Source organism: Sus scrofa, chromosome 15, assembly GCF_000003025.6.
Source record: "Sus scrofa isolate TJ Tabasco breed Duroc chromosome 15, Sscrofa11.1, whole genome shotgun sequence".
Classification (NCBI taxonomy): Eukaryota; Metazoa; Chordata; class Mammalia; order Artiodactyla; family Suidae; genus Sus; species Sus scrofa.
In genome coordinates this window covers 17416523-17439746 of record NC_010457.5, presented here as the reverse complement: position 1 = coordinate 17439746, position 23224 = coordinate 17416523, and the positions used below count along the sequence as shown (strand labels likewise).

Here is a 23224-nt window from a genome sequence, read left to right as displayed (position 1 = left end):
GGTTAACGATCCGGCGTTGCCATGAGCTGTGGTGTAGGTTGCAGGCGCGGCTCGGATCCCGCGTTGCTGTGGCTCTGGCGTAGGCCGGTGGCTACAGCTCTGATTGGACCCCTAGCCTGGGAACCTCCATATGCCGCAGGAGCGGCCCAAGAAATAGCAACAACAACAACAACAAAAAAGACAACAGACCAAAAAAAAAAAAAAATTTTTTTCAAAACTCTAAGGATGGAAAATAAGTGATCAGACCTATTTTGGAGCACATATTGATGTTACATCAACATCATGTTTAATCCTCACCTCAGTGACCTTTGGTAGCTACCATGGCCTTCCCCTGACCTTCACCCATGAGAAACAGGTTTCAAAAGATTAATAAATCACTGAAGGTCACAGAGCAAGTGAATGTAGGTCTGATAGAGAACTATCCTCAGAGACAGAATCAGTTTCCTATGGCTGCTATAACAAAGCACCACCAACTAGGGGGTTTTAAAACAACTTTTTTTTTTTTTTTTTTTTGCTTTTTAGGGCTGCACCTGTGGCATATGGAAGTTCCCAGGCTAGGGGTGGAATCAGAGCCTATGCCACAGCCACACCAGATCTGAGCCTCATCTCTGACCTTCACCACAGCTCATGGCAACGCAGGATCCTTAACCCGCTGAGCGAGACCAGGCATTAAACCTGTATCCTCAAGGACACTAGCCGGCTTAGTAATGCACTGAGCCACAACGGGAACTTCCACAACAGAAATTCACTGTCTCACAGTTTTGGAGTCTCAAAGTCTGCAACCAAGCTGTTGGCAGGCCCACACTCACTCTGAAACCTACAGGGCAGAATCCTTCCTTATTTCTTCCAGCTGCTGGTGTTTACCGATAATCCTTGGCTCATACATACATGTCTCTGAATTCTGTCCCCATTGTCACATGGTCATTTTCTCCTTGAATGCCTCTGTGTGTGTGTGTCTCCTCTTCTCACAAGGACACCAGTCTTACTAGATTAGGACCTCATCTAACTGGTGACATCTGCAAAGATCCTACTTCCTGATAAGGTATCATTCTGCAGTACAAGGGGTTAGAACTTCAGTGTCTTTTGGTGAAACACAATTGAATTGCTACTGGAACCAAGCCTACCTTCCTTTCTCTAATACAGCCTGCCCACTCCATCAAAATCCATTATCATCTGGCCCTGGTGGGTTTTATATGTTCTCTTCCTAACAGTGGAAGGGGACTCCCTTCTACCTTCAGGCAAGACTCAATCCAGGGTGTTCCCACTGTGGTGCAGCAGAAACAAACCCCACTAGCATCCATGAGGATGCAGGTTCAGTCTCTGGCTTCACTCTCTATCATAAGGATCCAACACTGCTTTGAGCTGTGGTGTAGGTTGCAGATGTGGCTTGGCTCTGACGTTGCTGTGGCTGTGGTGTAGGACAGCAGCTATAGCTCCAATTTTACCCCTAGTCTTGGAACTTCCATATGCCATAGGCGTAGCCCTAAAAAAAATAAAGAGACTCAATCCAAACTATTCAAAGGAGATGAGCTCATGTCCTGCCATCAAAGCTCTACCTTCTGCATTAGCTCTCATCAGTCATTGAGGGCATCTCTGAAGTTATTTATTCTTGTTCTCTTAAGCTAAAACACACTCAAGAGCTTGTAAAGTTGAGAGCACTAGACAAAAGGTGGGGGAAATGCAATTCGCCTTCCCAGAGTCCTCAATTTAGGGCCAGATTGCCTGCCTCCTGAGAAAGGGGAGACGGGGGAACAAGGTTCTACTTTAATATGGTCTTGGTATAACTCTTTGCCTTTGTGGTCCACTTAGACCAGGTACCAAGTGCAAATTACCAACCCATCCTTTTTTTGACTGCATCAGTTTTCATGTTCAATTTCCGTAACTGTTTCAAAACCAGCAAAGGGGCTACTGACACCAGGAATCGAGACTATCAAGCCATCCTGTCAACTGGTGGCTTTCAAGACAAGCATTTGGCTCAGCAAATTGGAAAAGGAAATACCCTGCCTGGGTGAGAAGCAGCATGCCCCACCTTTTCCACACAGGAAGACACACAGAGCACTTCACCTCTCTAAGAATATCTCCCCACAACTCTTGCATCCACTTCTCCACATGCTGCTGAGCATAAGGCCATTTGGAGGTCCATTTGGAACAAGAGAACAACCTCCTGGGCTGTGTTTTCGCCTCTGCGTGGCAGGATTGGAAGCCTGGAAACGTGCACAGCCTTCCATCTGCCTCCACCTCTCCATCTCAGGGAGCTGACGGGTGGCCCAAACAGACAGCTGGGACCAGGGAGCCTTCTCGGGGCCTCCCACCTGTGCCGCGATCACATGCAAAATGTCAAGAGGCCCCCAGTGAGTGCCCAGCTGTACTTTCGGTGGCAAGCATCCTGAGGCCCTCTGCGGCTGATGGCAGCGGGAGGCTGTGGTACTTTCCCGTGGACTTACATGGTACCCCAGGGCTGAGAACACCTCAGACAGGAGTGAAATTCCCTGTGTCCTTTCGCCCTGCCAAGTTCCTCCTATGCTGATTTCTCCCACACCCTCTGCCTCCAGCACTTCCTTCCCTCCCTCATCAGCTTTCATTTCCAAGTTCCCTGGACTCTGATGTATCAACAACTTTGTCTATTTTATAAAAATAATCATACTAGCTAAAAGAGGCATTATCCAAAATGGTAGCCACCAGCCACCTGTATGTCTATGTAAATTTAAATTAATTCATATTAAGGAGTTCCCATCGTGGCGCAGTGGAAACGAATCTGACTAGGAACCATGAGGCGGGTTCAATCCCTGGCCTCATTCAGTGGGTTAAGGATCCAGCTTTGCTGTAGCTCTGATTCGACCCCTAGCCTGGGAACGTCCATATGCCACAGGTGTGGTCCTTAAAAAAAAAAAAAAAAAGAAAAAAAGAAAAGAAACAAACTTAAATTAATTCAAATGAAATAAAGTTAAGAATCTAATTCCCTGGTCCTGCTGGCCTCAGGTCAAGGTCTCAATGGCCACATGTGGCTTGTGGCAGCCACACTGGACAGTGCGGAGGGAGAACATGGCATCATCACAGAGAGTTCTATTGGACAGCCCTGGTCTAAGGGGTATAAAGAAACTGTCTCCCCTCTTTCTCTGTCCCCAACCCCCCTCCCAGAGGCGATCCTGGTACCAGGCTCCTTTGTATGCTTGCCAAGATTTGCCCACATGCCCAAGCCGTGTGTGTGGATGCAAACCTCTCTAGTTAAAACCAATGAGACAAGACCTTAAACACGATTTGACTCTACGCTTTCTTTGCTTAATGAACCTCGGAGATCACCATGTCAGTGTACAAACAGTACTTCATTCTTTTGCTTGGCCTCACAGCAATCCACTCTCACCAGGACAACCATCACCACCCCATCCTTATAACTGCACTCCACAGCCCCCTGCGTGGGCCTGCTCCCTTCCCTCCCAAACATTTTCATCCTACTCCAGTCTCCACATACCCAGACTCTTCTGCCTCTTGCCTCCCCTGCGGCCCTAATAAAACCTGGCTGTTCCCTGAGGAAGCTGCCTTTCCTATCTTTGACAAGGAGGCTGCCTTCCTCTCTCATCCACTTTCTCAAAGCCTGTCTTCCTCTTGGTGAATTCCACATCAGGTCTCTGACTTTCTCCCACACCACCCCCAGTTGCCCTCAGACTAAACCACCCGCTACCGTCTTTGCAGTCACCCCCTACCTCCTGGCCCCTCTCCTTCCTTCACTGGTGACAAGAACACCTGTTTCACTGCCTTGATTTCCTCCCTGAATTCTGCAAAACATTCCCGGACTCCCAGTGGAGCATCCAGCCAACACCAGGCCTCCTTCATGCCCCTGACCTTTCAACCTCACCCTACCTCAGCCACCCACTCTTACCCCAAATCCCCACCAGTAAATGAACCACTGGTGAAATCCTGGCTCTCAGCATCCCACTCTCAAATCAGTGCTCCACACCAGCACCAGCCAAGAAAAGCAAGCCTAATCCAAGAGGCCTATGCATTAACCTCAGCATGGTCCTCCTGTCCCTCCTCAAGCAGTTAAGATATTCTGGTGTATTGTTTAGAATCCCTCCTTTACAAACCAATGACTCTTTTGCCCTTCCTTCTATCACAGTCACCGGTTGAAAACCCTGACCACCTGTAAGCCTGATGGTCCACCTTCCCCACATACATATTCCCCACCACATTCATTTGGAGCTTTTCCAAATAGATAACTATTTGTGGAATTACAAAACGGGGCAATTGCTATGGAAAACAGTATGGAGGTTCCTCAAAACATTAAAGACTGTCGTTAATGGCTCACATGGGTTACCATATGACCCAGCAATCCCACTTTGGGATATACTTCCAAAAGAATTGAAAGCAGGGTCATGGATGTTTGCACATCCATGTTCAAAGCATCACTATTCACAATGGTTGAGGTGAAAACAACACAAGTGTCTATCAATAGATGAACAGATACACAAAATGTGGTCTCTACATAAAATGGAATATTACTCAGCCTTCAAAAGGAAGGAAATTCTGACATATGCTACAATGTGGATGAACTTTGAGGACATTATGCCAAGTGAAAAAAGCCAGTCACAAAAGGACAAATACTGTATGATTCCATTTATATGAGGGACCTAGGGAGCAGTCAAATCCATAGAGATGGAAAGTAGAAGGGTAGTTACCAAGAGCTGGGGGGGGAGGGGAATAGGCCATTGTTTAATGATTACAGAGTATCAATTTACAAGATGAAGAAGTTACATAGCTGAGTTCACTACAACATGAATATACTTAACACTCCTGAACTATACACTTAAAGTGTTTAAGATTGTAAATATAATGCTGTATGGCTTTTTTTTTTCTTTTTACATCTGCACCTGCAGCATATGGAAGTCCCCAAGCTAAAGCCTACACCACAGCCACACCAGACCTGAGCCATATCTTCAACCTCTGCTGGAGCTTGTGTTGGCACCAGATCCTTAACCCACTGAGTGAGGCCTGGGATCAAACCCAAATCCTCACGGACCACTAGGTCAGGTTCTTAACCTGCTGAGCCTCAACGGGAACTTTATGTTGTTAGGTTTTTTACCACAACAGTAACTGTAGTAAGGTGTCTTGTGGCATAGGGGATTAAGGATCCGGCTTTGTCCCTGCAGCAGCTTGGGTCACTGCTGTGGCACAGGTTCTATTCTTAGTCTGGGAATTTCCAGGTGCTGCGGGTGCAGCCAAAAAAAAAAAAAAAAGTGTAAAACAAAACGAAGCAATTGGGACTATGCTCTGTGGCAGTGCTGAAGGCACATTCTCTCCCTCTGAGCATCAAACACCCACTACACCCCAGTAAACACCAAGTCAGCGGGCAGCAAGGCCGAGGAGGGTTTCTATCCTTTCTGCATTGGCAATTCCAAGCTCAAGATTCACTCTGAAGATAAGAGTGACAATTAGAAGAGTTAACTAAGAACTAGTTTGCTATTTCGCTCTAATCTTGCTCTCCAGCAACTAACTGAAAACCAATGGCTCCTCTAGCTATGCCCCTGATAATTCATTCATGCTCATTAATACGCAAACATTAGTTTCTCAGCTGGCAGTGAATTTTGACTTTTTAATTTCCATGGGATGAGCCAGATATTAAAACTTTAAGCCAACAATACAAAGATTGTGAGTGTTGTTTTAATTCCCAGCTTAAGAATCTCCAAATGAATTCATGGGCATCATCGCGCTGAACTAGCATCTGGGAATCATCAAAGCCAATCTGTGAATTTCTGCGTTATGTGTATTAACACAGATATACATGTCTTAAGGGTACCTGTTTGGGGATCATTAAAAACAGTGAAACCAATGACATTTCTTGTCATCAATCTTGATGTTGGAAAAACTCCAGGCCACCTGGCAAATGCCCACAGAGATCCATCCCAACACTGCACAAAAATCATAATGTGTGGCTTTGTGCCTAATGTGTAAGAAACTCATTTTAGCATAAAGGAAATCAGATTAAAAAAGCAAATTAGGAGAGAGAAATTGAGAAACACTAAACTCAACTCCTCTGGAACTGCAAATCAAATTCTGGGTTATTAACTATAAAATAAGAAAAAGCAGAGGGAAGAGCTTTTGCTTCTGAGGGTTAAGACCCCACAGAAATATAAAAGCCACATGTGTCACTTTAAATTTCTAAAAGTCATACTGAAAATGTAAACAAAAGTAAAATTAACTTTAAGTTTACTTAAGGCAATATATCCAAAACAGCCTTATATCAACATGTAACCATACTGGTTTTGAATTGTTAATAAAATGCTTATATTCCTTTTTTCTTACTATGTCTTTGGAATCTGGTATGTGTTTTACCCTTATAACACCTTTTAGTTAGAACCAGCCACATATAAATGCTAAAATAGTCATTAGTGGCTGCCATATTGGATAACAACTATAGCAACTGTAGAACCAAAGAATAGGTGCTCTTCTGCCAAGATAGGGACTAGCTCTTGAAAGGTGACCATACATAGCACTCTCCAGATTGTTCTCACAGTATTCTTCAAATACCAGCTGGCAACAGCCTGGGGAGATGCTCTCACTGCTCCTTTAGTTAGACCAGTGTTAACTCAACGTTGATCGATATGGCACCATCAAATGAACTTTTACAAAATCAATTTACTACTACTGTTTCCTAATTTTTTCAACCAATAAATTGGCATCCATTTCCAAACCTTATCCTAAAAAATCACCTATGATATCACAGATTTGATACTTTAATTATATTTGTTAAAAGAGCTAATGCACATTAAAATATCATTTAACACTTAAAAGAGGAGTTCCCACTGTGGTGCAATGGGATCGGCAATGTCTCCGTAGTGCCTAGATGAGAATTCAATCCCCAGCCTGGCATGGTGGATTAAAAGATCTGCAGCTGAGGTCAAAACTGAGGCTCAGATCTGACCCCTGGCCGGGAAACTCCACATGCCGAAGGGCAGCAGAAAAAGAACAAACACTTCAAAGAAGATTTTATGCTCTAAGGGCAAAAACTAAACTAAAATTTGCTTGCTCTCTCTCCAATCATTTACGGCATCATCTTTCAAAAGCTTTCCATTTGGTACATGCAACCTCAAACTGATTACCATCTGAGTCCCCTGACACTCAACATTTGTATGGTGGAACGTGAAATAGCATCCTCATCAAGAGTAGCTTTTGTCTGGACACCATCACAAACCACAGGGCATTTCCTCATTTGTATTCGACTGTCCAAAGGCTGCAGAGGTGGAGTAAAGCTGTTGTTCTAACGACCAGTGATGGCTCAGTCCCAGGGGAGCTGCCTTAATAATTGATAATGATGACAACTAAGGCTTACTCAACCACATGCCAAACACTGCTCTAAGTTAATGTACTTAACATAATATTATATTACATCATACATTGTGACGATTCTTATCTCACTCACATAATCATCACAATAACCTTATAAGGACATACTGCTTTTTCTCCTTTTTTTCCAGAGGCAGAAATAAGGCATAGGGCAGTTAATGTAGCTCCCCACAGTTTCAAAGCCAACAAGGGGTGGAGCTGAGATTCAAAGCCAACAAATCTGACTCTGGAATCTGGGAATTACTAAGGGGATTAAAAAAAAAAAAAAGGAAATTGGAAAAGACAGGTGTATAATAGTCACAAATACAAGTACCTCAAAGATAAAATCATCACCCACAAGATGTAGAGACTAGAACAGGCAGCACCCTCTAAATCAGAGAGGAACAGAAGTAGAATAATTTAGAATGCCCCGAAGGCTTCTACCATAAATTACAATGAAGAACTCATCTTACATAAAAACAAAGGGGAAAAAAAGCATGAAAATTCAAGGGAAAAGATTCCAGTAACACAAAGAGAAAGAGGATGGATGGACAGATGGATGGATAGATGATGGACAAACAGACAAACGGACACACAAACATTCACTCCAGCCTCAAGAGCAGAAAACAGGGAGCATTACAAAGGGACATCCATCTCTCTGATCACCCTAGGAGGGGGCCATCTCAGAGCTGCCCCATCAGACATTTTCAAAGGCAGTTTGGGGACCTTAGTCTCATCACTGGGAGCAGAGCTGCAGGGTGAGCTGTGCTGACAGCCTAATTCAATGGCTTTGATTGACGAGGGTCCTGCAGCCTGGAAGAAGAGAACAATCCACTTACATGTACTCCCTGTGGGCAGAGTGCACAGCGGCTGCATTGCTGTAACGCCACAGCACAATCGCCGAGGACAGTACGTCGAGGATGGCATCAAACTAGGAGAAGGAGACACAGCATTAGCGGCTTTTCAGAGTTAACAGGAGACAACTGTGAAGACATGAGGCGACTGTGTTGTCACCTGGAACATGTGAGCAGAGAAAATGCCTGCCACACGTCGCCCTCAAGGAGGCTCCTAGGAATTGTGAGGCAAGATACCCAACACTCCGTGCCCCTTCCCCTGCTCCCAGGGTCTGAGAAACCACACTCTGTGGTGTGGTGGGCTCTGCTCCCAAGGCCCCCCGCTCCCAGCTCTTCAGGGAGAGGAAGCGGGCAGTGATGATACTGCTCTGACACATGTGAAACTATTCCACCCCAAGTAAAAGATTCAGGCTGAGAACTCTGGGCTCTGGCTCTCAATGGAACTGTTCTACTTGGGGCCCGGGGTGGGGTCACCCAGGGGCTCCTGCGGGTTGGCCAACACTTTGAAGTTGGGTACAAAAGTCAATGCTTTTGTTTGAATGAGGAAGTGTATGACAGAGAGGGAGAGAGAAACAGAGGGAAAGAGGGAGGAGTGTGAGTGAGACAAGGCGGGAGGGAGTGTGTTTGTGTACGTGTCTTTGCATGTGCGCACACATGCATCTTTCTAGGGAGACAGTCCGCACCTTTCAGAAGATTCTGAAAAGCATCCGCAAGCCTCAAAACATTAAGTTCTCACAACAAAGGGAAGAAGTGGGTTTGGGAACAGAAACACACACCCTCGGGTGTGGAAAGCCCTAGAGTGGTGCAGGGGGTGCTATTGAAAGGAGCCTTCTCTGCATGAGTCACTGAAGCCCGCAGCACAATTTTCATCTTGCAAGTTACAAGCACTGGCCCCTCTTAAAAGGATGTATGGACTTTACCCAAGTTTTCAGCATCCCCATTTTCTCTAATCAACTCCTAGCAGGAAGCAGTCTCAGAAGCCAAGTGACCACTCATCTGGCTACAGACTGACTTATCCTGGTACCAGCATCCCTGGTCTTAACTCCCAGCACCTCTGCCCACACCAGCAACAGCTTCACTCCAGTGAGTGCCATTTTCAAACTATGGCTAAAACCCTATAAAACATCCTGTCCAGTTATGGAAAACATGGTGGCCCTGATCTATTACTGAGACTGGTACAGTGTCAACTGCAGTTGAGTTCTATTCGACTGTCACAGTGAAAGGCCCTTTCATAAAAGGTATGTTTGCCGTGCTCTTGCTCATCTGCTAACCACCCTCTAAACTAAGAGCCCAATGTGAGATCTGTGGGCTTGGGAGAAATGAGCAATACTTCATAAAAGTACATTTCAGGTTACTTACTGCAAACCCAAAAGCAGAGGCGCTGTACCTCATTACGGAGACAGCTAAAAAGAAAGAAAATAGTATTCAGAATCTTTTAAGACCTCAAGTATACTTTTTCTCTCATTTGTGAGAATATTCACATATCTGATACGGACTTTTAAATATCAAGGGAAAAGTTCTGAGAGAATAAAATCAAAAATTAACTGTACTTGTCAAATCTGAGAATTAAACAAATTAAAGAGTGAGGTGAAAAGATTCCAGGCTTCGTCTGCAACAACCTCCCTTCCCAGGGTGCCCTAAGGCACTAAAGGGCCAGCTTCAGAATGAAAACGCTTAAGCAGTTGTCAATCAAACAATGGCTGAGACTTTGAGACTTTAGCAACTGGGAATAGAGAGCTGGGAACCATATTAAACCTTGAAAGTGAATAACCATCTAAACTGTCCCCATTATCAGGTAATTAGTGGTGGTAAACTATATTTGCACACCATCACTGGCGGGAATGGAAAAAAAAAAAATCTCTTGCCCACCAGAGCTTAAAATCCAGTGTAGATCTCAAAAAAACTGTTTAGAAAGAAATAACAAATTATCTTTTTAAATTTTATTATTATTATTATTATTATTATTATTATTATTATCATTACTATTTTGCTTTTTAGGGCCGCACCTGCAGCATATGGAAGTTACCAGGCTAGGGATTGAATCAGAGCTGCAGCTGCCAGCCTTCACCACAGCCACAGCAACGTGGGGTCTAAGCTGCATTTGAGACCTATACCACAGCTCACAGCAACGCCCTATCCTTTACCCACTGAGCAAGGCCAGGGATGGAACCTGCATCCTGATGGATACCAGTCAGGTTCGTTACCACTGAGCCACAATGGGAAACTCCAAGAACAAATTATCTTAAATGAGAGATGTCTACAAAGTAGATGCCGTATTTATAAGTAAAATATATGTCATCCATATTCAAAACTCTATCTACTTTTTTTGGGGGGGCAAGTTCATTGGGCAGCACTTTTGTTGAATTCTGTGACCTGTTCTGTGCCAAAGCCATGTCCAGCTTCAGAGACAGTTCTCAATTTGACTTAATAAAGGCAGATCTCCACATAAAAGCTATTTTTAACAAGCATATGCCCACTCACCAATAAAGAATGAAACCCAACCCAATAAAGAATGAAACCTAACTCAGCAGGTCAGCAAGGCTTTGAAGTGAACTGTCCTGGGCACTGGAGTTCAGGGAGTAAGGGAGGTGTGAGTAAGGGAGGTGTGAGCACAGGGCATGGAGGTCCATACCCATTCAGACTCTCACTCAGCCCACCACACATCCCTTCTCTGGGAGCTGTGCTCTGTCTTATCCACAAGGTCAAGGAATAGCCCCAGGGAACCATACTGTGCTTGGTACCCCTGCCCCCAGCCATAAGGAGGGTGTGACCCAGTGTGACCCAAGCATATTTCATTCCATGAATTAAGAATTCCTCTGTATAGCAGAAATGATCCAAGAATTTTATTGTTTATGGAGAACTGGAGATTGGCACTTGCCACTTGCCTCTACATGGAGTGAATCATAAGTCGTTACACCTGTTGACCGTCAACACCCCCTCAAAGAGCTCAGGGTGCAAATCTGGAGTGAGGCACTCTGTGCTCTGGGAAAACTGGCAGAACAGGCCTTCAGATAGTTGTTTACAGGAGAAGATTTTATGAACCCGATTCCTACATCTCCTCAAATATAGAAAAGTACTGAAAGTCCTTCATGGTGACATCTGCTCATGACCAGCAGTAACCTTCAGGAGACTAGCATTGACCTTCTGCAAAATATGTGCTTGGCTGCATGAACCTCCCCCCGCTTCACCAAAATCACCTCTACACTGACTTTCCCCTGACTCTTTGCAGCAGTGTTTCAGAGCTATCTGAATTGCTGCCTCCTGGGCTACGGTCCTCATTTTGTCCCAAATAAAACTTAATTCTCAACTTTTATATTGTGTATATTTTTTAAGTTGACATTATAAAGGATGTAGCTGATAAATATACTAAGAACTTCTTTCTCCCAATTCTGACCAAGTTCCTGGTAGAACTAATCTATCTTCTTCGCCTGGCAACAATTTGATAGATTTTTTGAAGGTTATAAGCAACCCACTACTACCTTGATTTTTACAGATAATTGCAGCACAAAATTAGCAAGTCTTCCAATAAAGTTTCAAACTTAAAAAGCAAAACACAAAAGGAATTGAGATAGAGTCTAGTTGGTCAATGTATGCTGGTGGAATGGAAACAGACTGAGGAGCAAAGAGGCAAGCATAGGGCAAAGGCAGCACTGGAGCAAGAGAGAGCCCCTGGCTTCCCAAAGTTTCCATGCCTTTCCAGGAACTTGGCCCCATTCCGGTCCTCGGGCTGTGTGACCCAGCATATTCCTGATCTCCTGTGTTCGTGACATGAGCTGCTTTGGCCATCCTTGCTGTCCCTAGAGAAAGGCAAAGCCAGCCATGTGCAGTGACTGACTGTATCTCTCCCGGGCAACACAGGTGTGGTGGTGCAAAGGGGCCCTGAACCTCTCCAAAGAACCTGACTCCCAAGCCAGGTTGACATGTGCAAAAAAAAAAAAAAAAAAAAAGGCAGCAGACCTTTTGACAGGCTGCCCTGAGCACCAAGCTGCCCTATAAGACACTGGGTCTGGCTCACAGGAAGTACTCAATAACTGTGAATTAAGCTGAATAAAATTTCACAGGAACATGGAGTTCCCTGGTGGCTCAGCAAGGTTAAGGATCCAGCGTTGTCACTGCTGTGGCTCTGGTTGCTACTGTGGTGCAGGTTTGACCCCTGGCCCGGGAACATCCACCTGCCGCAGGCATGCCCCCAAAAATAAACAAATAAGATAATTTCATAGGAACAAACTGAAGCAACTGTTTTTTTCCCTTTACAATCTGTTTTTAGGCTATCTTAGTTGTGCTTTTTGTAGATAACTTCTTTGTCAGTAATGGGAACCCTACTAACTCCCACTAACATCTCACCCATTTGCTCAATATATACTGCAAATGGAGAGATGCTCGGCCATCAGAGTTCCTGTTGTGACTCAGCAGGTTACAAGCCTGATTAGCATCCATGAAGACACAGGTTCAATCCCTGGTCTTGCTCAGTGGGTTAAGGATCCAGCAGTGCCATGAGCTGTGGTATAGGTCCACAGATGTGACTCAGATCCTGCATTGCAGTGGCTGTGGTGTAGGCTGGCCGCTGCAGCTCCGATTTGACCCCTAGACTTGGAACTTCCATATGCCATAACTGTGGCCCTAAAAAGAAAAAAAAAAAAAAGAAAAGAAAAAGAGCTGTTGGGCCAGATGGACCATCGCCCTGCCTCCATCTCCACCTGCACTGTCTGGACCGGGCAGCTCAGAATGGATGGCACAGCTGGAAAAGCACTCCACTTGCCATCACAGAAGACCTCCTGCTTTCCAAACACTAAACTTTCACTTGAAAATGTTTTAATCACATGTTTGGTAATATCAGGCTCTTGCAGAGTAGGCTACAGATTTCAAAAAAGTCAGTGCCCACTTGCTCATATTAAGAAACACAAGGAACCTGGAGTTCCCATCATGGTGCAGTAGTTAACGAATCTGACTAGTAACCGTGACGTTTCGGGTTCAATCCCTGCCTTGCTCAGTGGGTTAAGGATCTGGCATTGCTGTGAGCTGTGGTGTAGGTCACAGACGTGGCTCAGATCCCACGTTGTTGTGGCTCTGGCATAGGCTGGCGGCTACAGCTCTGATTAGAACCCCCCCCCCCAGCCTGGGAACCTCCACATGCTGCAGAAGTGGCCCTAGAAAAGGCAAAAAGACCAAAAAAAAAAAAAAGAAACAAAGAAAGAAACACAAGGAACCTTGTTTCAGAAGACTCAGGAATCCAATAGAGATGCCCACTCACTGGTGGCGTTTTCCCGACCCCATAGGCATCGAGGGTTCATGATTTCACATACTTGGAATTATACTAGAAAATCCCACGTGTGTGTGTTAAGCCTGCAAAGTGGATGAATGACTTAGAGCACAAGTGGAATATTCCTATTGTTCTGTCTCCCATGCACCAGGGAGAATGGGAGCAGGAGGGCTCCAGGTTCCCCAAGGTCCTTAACAAAAGGGAAACATTCACTTGTATCATTTACTTCTAAGTTGGCTCCAACTAATTTCCTCAATGAGCTGGAAAGGGGAAAGGTGGAAGACTGCATGAGGAATGGAGGGCACGCTGCAGGGCCCTCTGTGCAGTCACAGCTCTGGCAGCTTCCCTTCGGGAACAACTCTGCAGCTTTCTCAATGAAAGAACAGCAAATAGTCATCAGCACGGGACCTAAGTGAAAGGGGTCAGCTGGCTTTTTATATATTTCCTTAGAGTGTCAAGTAATGACTTTAATTTTCTTCAACCTGTAACTTGACTTGACACATCCTAATTCTGGGATAAGAACTGACTCAAAGAGTGGGACTGAAAGGCAAAAAGACAAAAAAAAAAAAAAAAAAAGAAAAAAGGTTAACAAATCGGACCAGGAACCATGAGGTTGCGGGTTCAACCCCTGCCCTTGCTTAGTGAATTAAAGATCCGGTGTTGCTGTGAGCTGTGGTGTAGGTCGCAGACATGGCTCAGATCCCGCATTGCTGTGTCTCTGGCGTAGGCCAGCAGCTACAGCTCCGATTGGACCCCTAGCCTGGGAACCTCCATATGCCTCCATAGGACTGGCCCTAGAAAAGGCAAAAAGACAAAAAAAAAAAGAAAAGAAAGAAAATATTAAAGAGTGGGACTGGTTGACAGCAGTGCCTTTAATGCAGGTGCTAGATTTGACCTTGGATAACGGAGAAGAAAGAGCCCTTCTGACATCAGACAATTATGCTGCAAGCTGGCAAGGTCCAACCCAATTGCAAGGGCAGAGCTCTCCCAGGAAGGCTGCTCTGGGTCAAGGACAAGGCTCCAGTTGAAGGTAACAAAGTATCTGTGGCCATCAGCATGTGGTGTGAGGCTGTTCAGCAAATACTGTAGTCGATCCTGGACAGAACACCCAACCACCAGTAGCCTTCAAATTCATCTGGATACCTCTAGTACCAGTGGGAAAATAAGGGCAAATTTCAGTAATGTGTCTGCTCCTCACATTCAGAACTTGTCTCCATCACTCATAGCTTAAACGTGCACTCAAGGAGCCAGTGTAGCCTATAGACTACCAGCAGCCTACAGGCCAGTGAGTCTCATTCCCCAGGGAGCTGAGGTCTGAGCTTTCTGCCTCTCACTCCCCTCACTCCCCAATGGGAGGAGGCCGCCATCTGATGAGGCTGGACTTGCATACCCAGAAATGCACACTTAGCAACTGGGCTCCTCTCGCTTTCCCTGCTGTCTTATTTCTAGGTGTTATTTTTTTTTTTTTTTTTTTTTTATACCCACTAGGACACAGAGCTCTTAAAACGTTCCTATGTCAAATGAAGATCAACAGTTTGGGGCTTGCCTAGCATCCATTAATCCCCACTCAGTTAAAAGGGCCCTGACTCTCGTATATCCCCTTCCCTTAGACCAGTGGAGCTTGGGCAGGATGACATCATGACCCCACTCTAGTTTATCCCCATCTCATGGCCAAAGCTGATGATGCAGAGCTGGCACAATTCATTGTGAGCCAATGAGAAGCTGTCCTGAGATTTTTCCTGAAAATATTGGGAAGAGGCTCTCTTTCTAAGAGGGCACTGCAGAAGTGATATTGTGCAAAGAGGAGCTGATGGTAGCAATTTTCTTCTAAATGAGAAGAGGCTGCCTCAGAAAGAAGCCAACACAGAGGAAAGCAGATATTAAAGACAAACACAAATCAAACCTCTGGTGACATGGACTGAACTCTGGAGTCCACTCCTGTATTTTTCAAATACATTATCTAATAATTTCCTTTAATTTGCTCAAGCCAGTCTGAGTTGAATTGGTAACACTGGCAGCCAAATGAGCCTTAATACAATACTTAATACTTTGACCCAGCCATCCCTTACCTAAGACATAGGAAAACACTTCTACACAAAAGGTTCATAATAAGTTTGTATAAGATTTATTATAGCAAAACACTGGGCACAATTTACATATCTAGCAGTAGGGTAATGATTAAAGAATGGCCCATTTAAAGAGTAAGCTCTACGAATCTGTTCACAAATGTTAACCAAGAATTCTGTTGGTTAATGCTTATATTAGCATACTAGATAGAATAATGATATTGATAACAAACAGCTGGTATATTTGATGGCACCAGTACTAGGTGCCATGGGCAAGGACAGGTCTGGGTCAGGAGAGGTTCTGGCTAGTGCAGGTGCAAACTGAACAGAGAGGTCATAAGAGACTTGAGAAGATAAGATGTGAGCAAAGATTTGGAGGTGGGGGAGTGAGCCACGAAGTCACCTGGAGGAGGAAACTTTAAGATAATGGGAAGAGTCTGTGCAAAGGCCCTGAGGTGGAGCACTGACATTTATGAGGCCATTTTGTCTGGAGACAAATGGGAATAAGAGGGAAGTTATGTGAGATAATAGATTTATTCATTGTTTGAACTGACGTAGAAAAGGCAAAAGATGATTGATATATGTGTTACAGTACAACTACGCTTTAAAAATGCACTGAAAACAGGAGTTCCCATTGTGGCTCAGCAGTAAAGAACTTGACTAGTATCCATGAGGATGTGGGTTTGATCCCTGGCCTCGCTCAGTGGGTTAAGGATCCAGCATTGCCATGAGCTGTTGTGTAGGTCACAGACATGGCTCAGAACTGACATTGCTGTGGCTATGGGGTAGGGTGGCTCCTGTACCTGCAATTCAGCCCCTAGCCTGGGAACTCCCATATATTGCAGATGCGGCCCTAAACAGCAAAAAGAAAAAACACTGAAAACTAAAATCTCTCAAATGATAACAATGGTTAATCTTTGATGGGTTGCAATATTTGAGTGGGTTTCTTTCCTTTCTAATATTCTGAATTGTCTACATTTTCTACAACAATTATATATGACCATTCATATTAGAAAAAGAAATGCATTTTATTTGGTGTAAAAAATTATCCATCTTGTAACAACATAGCCAAAGATCTAAATCAGCAGAGCAGAAGCCAGGTTTATTTGCATGGATGGAACTAGAGAATATCATACTAACGGAAGTAAATCAGAAAGAGAAAGAAAAATACCACATGATATCATTTATATGTTGAACCAAAAATATAACACAAACAATCCTATCTACAAATGAGAAACAGACTCACAGACATGGAGAACAGACTTGTGACTCTCAAGGAGGACGGGGGAGGGAGTGGGATGGACTGGGAATTTGGGGTTAGTAGATGCAAACTATTGTATTTAAAATGGATAAGTAATGAGCTCCTTCAGTTCAGCACAGGGAACTGAATGTAAGGATCAGTTCCCTGAAAAGGAATGTATATACATGTGACTGGGTCACTTTGCTGTACAGTGACTGGGTCACTTTGCTGTACAGCAGAAATTGGCACAACCTTGTAAATCAACTACACTTTCATTAAAAAAAAAAGTAATCAGAAATGTACCCAAAAATATACATACAAAGCTGTTTATTGCAACATTGTTTAAAACAGCAAGATATCAAATAAACAAAATAAATGTCAAAAATTAAAAAAAAAAAAAGAAAAAGATACCAGATTTATACAGCTGGGAGCCAGCTGCACTGAGGGGTCATAAGAGGAACACACATGACCATACGTCTTTATTGTGTCTCTGTTTCTGAAATCCATCTCTATAGGCCAAATCACTGACATGAGTAGCTTGCAAATGCCCCCAAGGTTAGTGGAGGCAGAGAAGCCAGGGACTCAAGAAAAACATCACTCCCCTCCAGAGGTCCTCTAGCCTCCCCAGTTTTCTGCTTGCCCTACACTCTACTTTCATTTACATGTCAAGGGGGTAATAACAGCTATACTCCCAGAAGCACACATACAACAGAAGTCTTAAATAAATATTGAGACAGGTCTGGTTAAAGACCATACCTTCTTTAACTAAGTTCCACTCAGGCCAGAAATCACTTCAGCTGGAAAACTCCAATTCAAACAGAAAGACAGCTGGGAAATGGAGCAGACCCAGGCAACCCATTGTTAGGGTGAAGCCACATGCAAATCCTGCAGCTGAGTAAGCAGCAGGCTTGGAGGGAGGGCTTGGGGACATGCAGAAAAAATGCCTTGGAAATGCACAGGGAGGTGAGAGAGCCAGCAAGGCCACAGAGGGCCAAGGCTGTGAGCCCCTGGAGGAGGAAACAAAGAATGCCATTTCAACTGCAGGCAAAATTTACCCAACAATGAGGACCCATCTGTCATTCTCACCAAAGTCAGGCAATAATTATCTGGAGCCTTAGCACTCTTTAGCAATACCCCAGGCCCCACAACACCTCCAAGCTGCTAAATTATATGCCCAGTAAAGCTCTGTTAATAAATCAATCCCACTTTAATTAGACCATCCCTGTCACTCAGACACCTAGCAACCACCTCACCAGAAGCCAGGGAACTAACTCGACTTGCAAGCCCCTCTCGCCATCGTCCACCTCCATTGTGCTGGCTGCAACCTAGGAGGCAGCAGGAGTCAAAATTAATTGAGTTATGTCCTAACTCACTTCAACCACACCTCCAGCAGCTTCCGGATGGTCTGTCTCACTCAATCGAGACTATAAGGTACTACAAATGGGAGTGATAGGATGTTGAATTCAGTCATCACTCAAGGAAAAGAGGGGAGAGCAGTTAGAAAAACACTTCAACAAAGCCACTTAACCTGTTCAGCGACTCATCTTTCAGGGGCAGCATAGGGCTGACTTTGTCTGTCTAGGCCAGAAGTTACAATACGGCCACTAGAGGATAAAATTCAGTATTTATGTGATCTATACAGTATCATCCAAATATAAGAACTGGCTACCAATATTTTTAAGTCAAGAGACATCAAAGATTGGTGGGGGTGGGCAGGAATGGGGGGAAACACCTGGATTTTTGGCTTCTCTCAAATACCTGAGAACAGCCAATGCCAGGCTGTCTCTTTCCCCCAGCGGGGCCACCTCTGCATTTGGATGGAACATGTTCCTGGGCAGCTGCCTCACCTGCAGCATTGGATGCAGCCAGCCTTGCTCTCCTGCCTGGCCCCTCAGGGTGTCCAGCTGACCTGGACGCCTTGAGGGTGCAGCCCTGAGCAGCTTAACACAAAGGACAGTAGTTTCACAACCAGATTTGCAGCTCCCAACAAAATCCTTGCTCATTACTCATCCTGCAGCATGAAGAGTAGCCTCCAATATTTCCCACTGTTCAGCCAGGCTTTTGGCAAATTATTGAAAGCTGGACCCTGGGTCAGTTCTCAAAGCCCACACCAGTCTTTGAGGGCTTATCTTCCCTAGAACCTGAGAAGCATTCATTAGCCCAGGCAGCCTATGGGTCCTTCCCACCCACCCTCCAGGGCTCTGCCCATCTGCAGACAGGGAAGCCCTTGCCAAGACCTCAGGGATGATTAGGAAGGTCGATCTTTCACCTGACCAGGGGTAGGTGGCCATGAGTAAAGAGAGGCCATACAGTCCCTCCTCCTCCTCCCCCTCCCCCCACTATAACCTCTGTGACCCACAGCAAGAACAGACATGAAGAGGTTAGAAAATACGGCCCCTCTGGGGCAAGGAGTGTCATTTGATGGTGACCTGGGCAGCTGTGCAATGGAAGATACATTTGCATTCAGGTTTTAAAGAGGAAGCAAAGCCCAAAGTGTCTTGCCTGGACTCCCCATATCCTCCCAACTGGCCCCGCTGCCTGAACCTCTGTCCCAGCCCATTCACAACATGCGGCCAGAGTGGTTCTACCTGTCACACTCCAGGAAAGGCCTAGGTTCTCACGATGAATGAGACCTCATGTGCTGACCTCCTCCTATACAGCTGCACCAGCTCACTGGCCCACCTCCACCCCCCACCCATCAGCCAGGCATGCTCCCACCAACCTAGGTGCTAGCTCTTCTGCCTGGACCATTCTTACCCCAGAATCTGACTGACCTACTCCCACATTACCTTTACATCTCTGTTCAAATCTTACCTGGTAGGCCTGGCCTGGCCACCTTAATACTGCAACCTTCCCCTTACCACACTCTAGGTTTCCTTTATCTGGAGTACAGACATCTTCCATCACACCATCCCATTTCCTTATCTATGAACATTGTATACCATCTGACCACCCACCCCCCCATTAGAATAGAAGCACTACACAGGCTGCAGGCTTCTCTGTTTTGTTCCCCGGTGTCTGTCACATGTCTAAATCAGTGCCAAAACACACAAAAGCACTTGGCTTGACTGACTGATTGACTGACTGACTGACTGAAATGACACCTTCCCCTTAGCTCCAACCTGCAGTGAACGCAGTCTTCAGGAAGAAAGCTGACAGGCTAGGGTTTGACATACACCGGGGGATCATTCCCTGAACAGACGGAGCTGCAGCCAGCATTCTTCAGGGCATCACAGAGAAAGCAGCTTCTGTTAAGGCCCACTCTTTTAAGGAGAAATTGGCGCATCAGTGAATAGCAAAGACCTAGTACTATGGGAAGAGTAAAAAGAACAGTTTTGAACGTAGAAAGCCCTGAGCCAGCACAGAATAGGACACACACACACACACACACAAAATTGAGAATGAGAATAACCCAGGGAAAGTCTCTACCCTGGACCAGGGTACCTCACTTCTTCCAACACACACCCATATACCCATTCACTCTATTTCAGTTAGCATGACATGAAAAGCACCCGTCCTCATCCCACAGCAGCAATCAGCATTCCTGCCAATTAATAGGGAGAGATGGGGTTTAGAGAGGTTCTCAGTGTACCCAAGCACAGGAGGCACCAGCTCAGGGACAAAAAAACCAAGAACCCAGCTTTTCATGCTGGAGTTTCTCCAGAAGCAAAGCACACTTTCACTTTGCTTCTTCTGCACACCAGGAATAAAGAGGAGGAGGAGCTACTGAAAACCCAGTTACCCAACTCTGATGAAAGCTTATGGACTGTCGGAGTTCCCGTTGTGGCTCGGTGGTTAACGAATCTGACTAGGAAGCCAGAGGTTGTGGGTTCGATCCCTGCCCTTGCTCAGTGGGTTAAGCATCCGGCGTTGCCGTGAGCTGTGGTGTAGGTTGCAGACACAGCTTGGATCTCGCGTTGCTGTGGCTCTGGTGTAGGCCAGTGGCTATAGCTCGGATTCAACCCCTAGCCTGAGAACCTCCATATGCCGTGGGAGCAGCCCAAAGAAATAGCAAAAAGACAAAAAAAAAAAGAAAGAAAGCTTATGGACTGTCTTCAGTAAACAATCCACTCTCACTTGCTGCTACATTTTTTCCAAGGACCTCCACTGCCTGAACTAAGGATATGCCCTACCGACTGTCAATGGCACATTTCTTACAGTCTCCCTTTTGTATGATTTTTACTCATCACTATGCTGTGGCTGCTGAGGCCAGGGGTCCTCAGACTACACTTAGCCCCTGTCCTGCAACCCTCTCCAAACCAAGAGCAGCCTGAGCTCATTGTGAAACCAAATTTATGGTTACCAAAGAGGAAACACTGGGGGGAGGGATAAATAAGGAGACTGGGATTAACAGATACACACTACTATATATAAAAGAGATAAGAAACAATGAACTACTATATAGCACAGGGAACTCTACTCAATACTGTGTAATAATCTAGATGGGGAAAGAATCAGAAAGGGAATGGATATATGTATAACCGATACACAGTCTGTATATCTGAAACTAATAACATTGTAAGTCAATTGCACTCCCACTTAAAAAAAAAAAATGAGCCTGAGCTCCGCAATAAGTCTTCCATTCAATAAATAAATGCTCATTAAGCATCTACTACGTGCCACACACTGTTGTAATGAGCTGGGGATACAGCCATGAGGTTAACCCAGCCATCTGATGAACTATGCCTCTAAAAGTCTTAACTATCCCTTAATCCCAGAACACTGCTTCTTTTGTCTGGTAAATAAAGCATTCATTGAACAGAAAAAGAGAGACAGGGGAATTTGATACAACAGACCTCCACCCCCACCCCCTCAGTTTGTCTTCTCTAGCCTTCTGTTCTGAGTGTGGCTGCTGGGAATTTGAAGCTTGAATGCTTGTTCTCAGTCCATTATTTCTAACTTGGCTCAGCATCTCTCCTCTGGCACCCAAAACCCATTTCCCCACTGCCCTCAGAAATGATCCTTGTCTATTCTCCATTCAGCCTATGAAAACTCAAAGTCAGGTTAGTTACAGAGTATCGACTCTAATCCTAGGGCCTGTGAAAGCCCCAGCATGTAGCTGGTGCTCAATAAATGCTCACTGAGCAACAAGTGCTTGAGAAATCTCTAAACCCTAAAAATACTGTCTAATACTTTCTGGGTTTTATTTAACATGCAATGATTAATTCATACCAGAACCAAAAGCTAATACCTTGGGCAATTAGAGCTCACAATAGCATAGATGTCAGTCTTGTCAAATGACTAAGATGGCCCTTGGTCTGGCCGCTGACACCATGCCACACATCGGACCTCTTTGGTTTAAAGAGTTGCTAAAGGAACTTTTTACAAAACGGAACATATTATGGGGAAGAGGAATACATTGACTAAGACTTCAAAGATTTGGCTTAAGAAGTGGTGCTGAATAAATATTTACTCACTTGAGCAGAATCAAAGTCATTAGAAAACCATTAACATTGTCACTCAGAGAATAAAAGTCAAACATGGTAAGGGCCTTTTCTCTCTTCCCTCCCTACCGCTCTCCTCTACAAAACCTGCCAAAGCAATGAGAAGCACAGAAAACTAGAGAAAAGAAATAATGATCAAAGAAACTAGGAAATGGCCAAACTCAAACCTCTAATTTAAGAAAAATATTGACCAAATACATTAAAGTGTACATTACAGAGAAGGAATGTGCTGAGAGCTAATAACATACCCCCATCAAATCTTACGCAAAGCTCAGAGTTTTCCATAATTTGATAGTACAATTATCAGGAGCCCCAACAATGACCAGCAAGTTTGGGAGTAAACTGCAGCATCCACTCCTGAGCCCTTTCCCCCATCACACACTAGAGAACGAGGAAGGTAGAACCAAAGGATTGACTGCTCAGCCAGCCACTGGTGCAAGACAGAGGCAGCTGGGAAACCAATAGAATCTTCAATGACAGGAACAGAGGTTCTACTATCAGCCAAGTACTCTTCTCTTGCACACAGGGCAGGAAGATGCTCCCCAAGGTAGATGACTGAGACTGACTGGAAACATCCAGGGAAAAAGTACTCAAATGAAAGCTGCATGATGCTCCCTTTATGCCCCAAATCTCCATACAGCCCAATATTTACAACAGGGAGGGAATGGCCAACTGGCAGACAGAACCAGGGAATTAAGAAGTTAATTCAGCAAGGCCACCAAACATTAAGATAATACACAAACACCAGTTATTTCTGTATTAGCTGCAAACAGTAAGATACGATTTTTCAAAGATACTATTTTCAACAGCATAAAAATCTAATATCTAAGGGGGAAACTAATGAAAAATGTGCAAGAGCTCTACCTAGAAAAATAATAAAACATTGTGGAGAGAAATTAAGAAGACTAAACATATGGAGGGATATATCAAGTTCTTGGATTAGAAGACTCACTATTAGCAATCAAAATTCTAGCTGATTTTTTTGTTAGAGAATCGAAATATGATTCTAAAGTTTAAGTAGAGAGTGAAGAGTCCAAAACAGC

General features: G+C 44.7%; 1 protein-coding gene across 2 annotated transcripts in view; it reads right to left on the bottom strand.

Annotated features, from left to right (window-relative positions):
• Positions 1-23224, bottom strand: part of TMEM163 (transmembrane protein 163) — a 288036-nt gene that overhangs the window by 109174 nt on the left and 155638 nt on the right. For both annotated transcript variants that reach the window (XM_021075191.1, XM_021075190.1), the window contains exons 3-4: positions 9531-9574; positions 8157-8248 (exon numbers count right to left, since the gene is read on the bottom strand). In XM_021075191.1, the coding sequence (XP_020930850.1) occupies positions 8157-8248; positions 9531-9574 (136 nt within the window). The remainder of the gene's footprint in view (positions 1-8156; positions 8249-9530; positions 9575-23224) is intronic.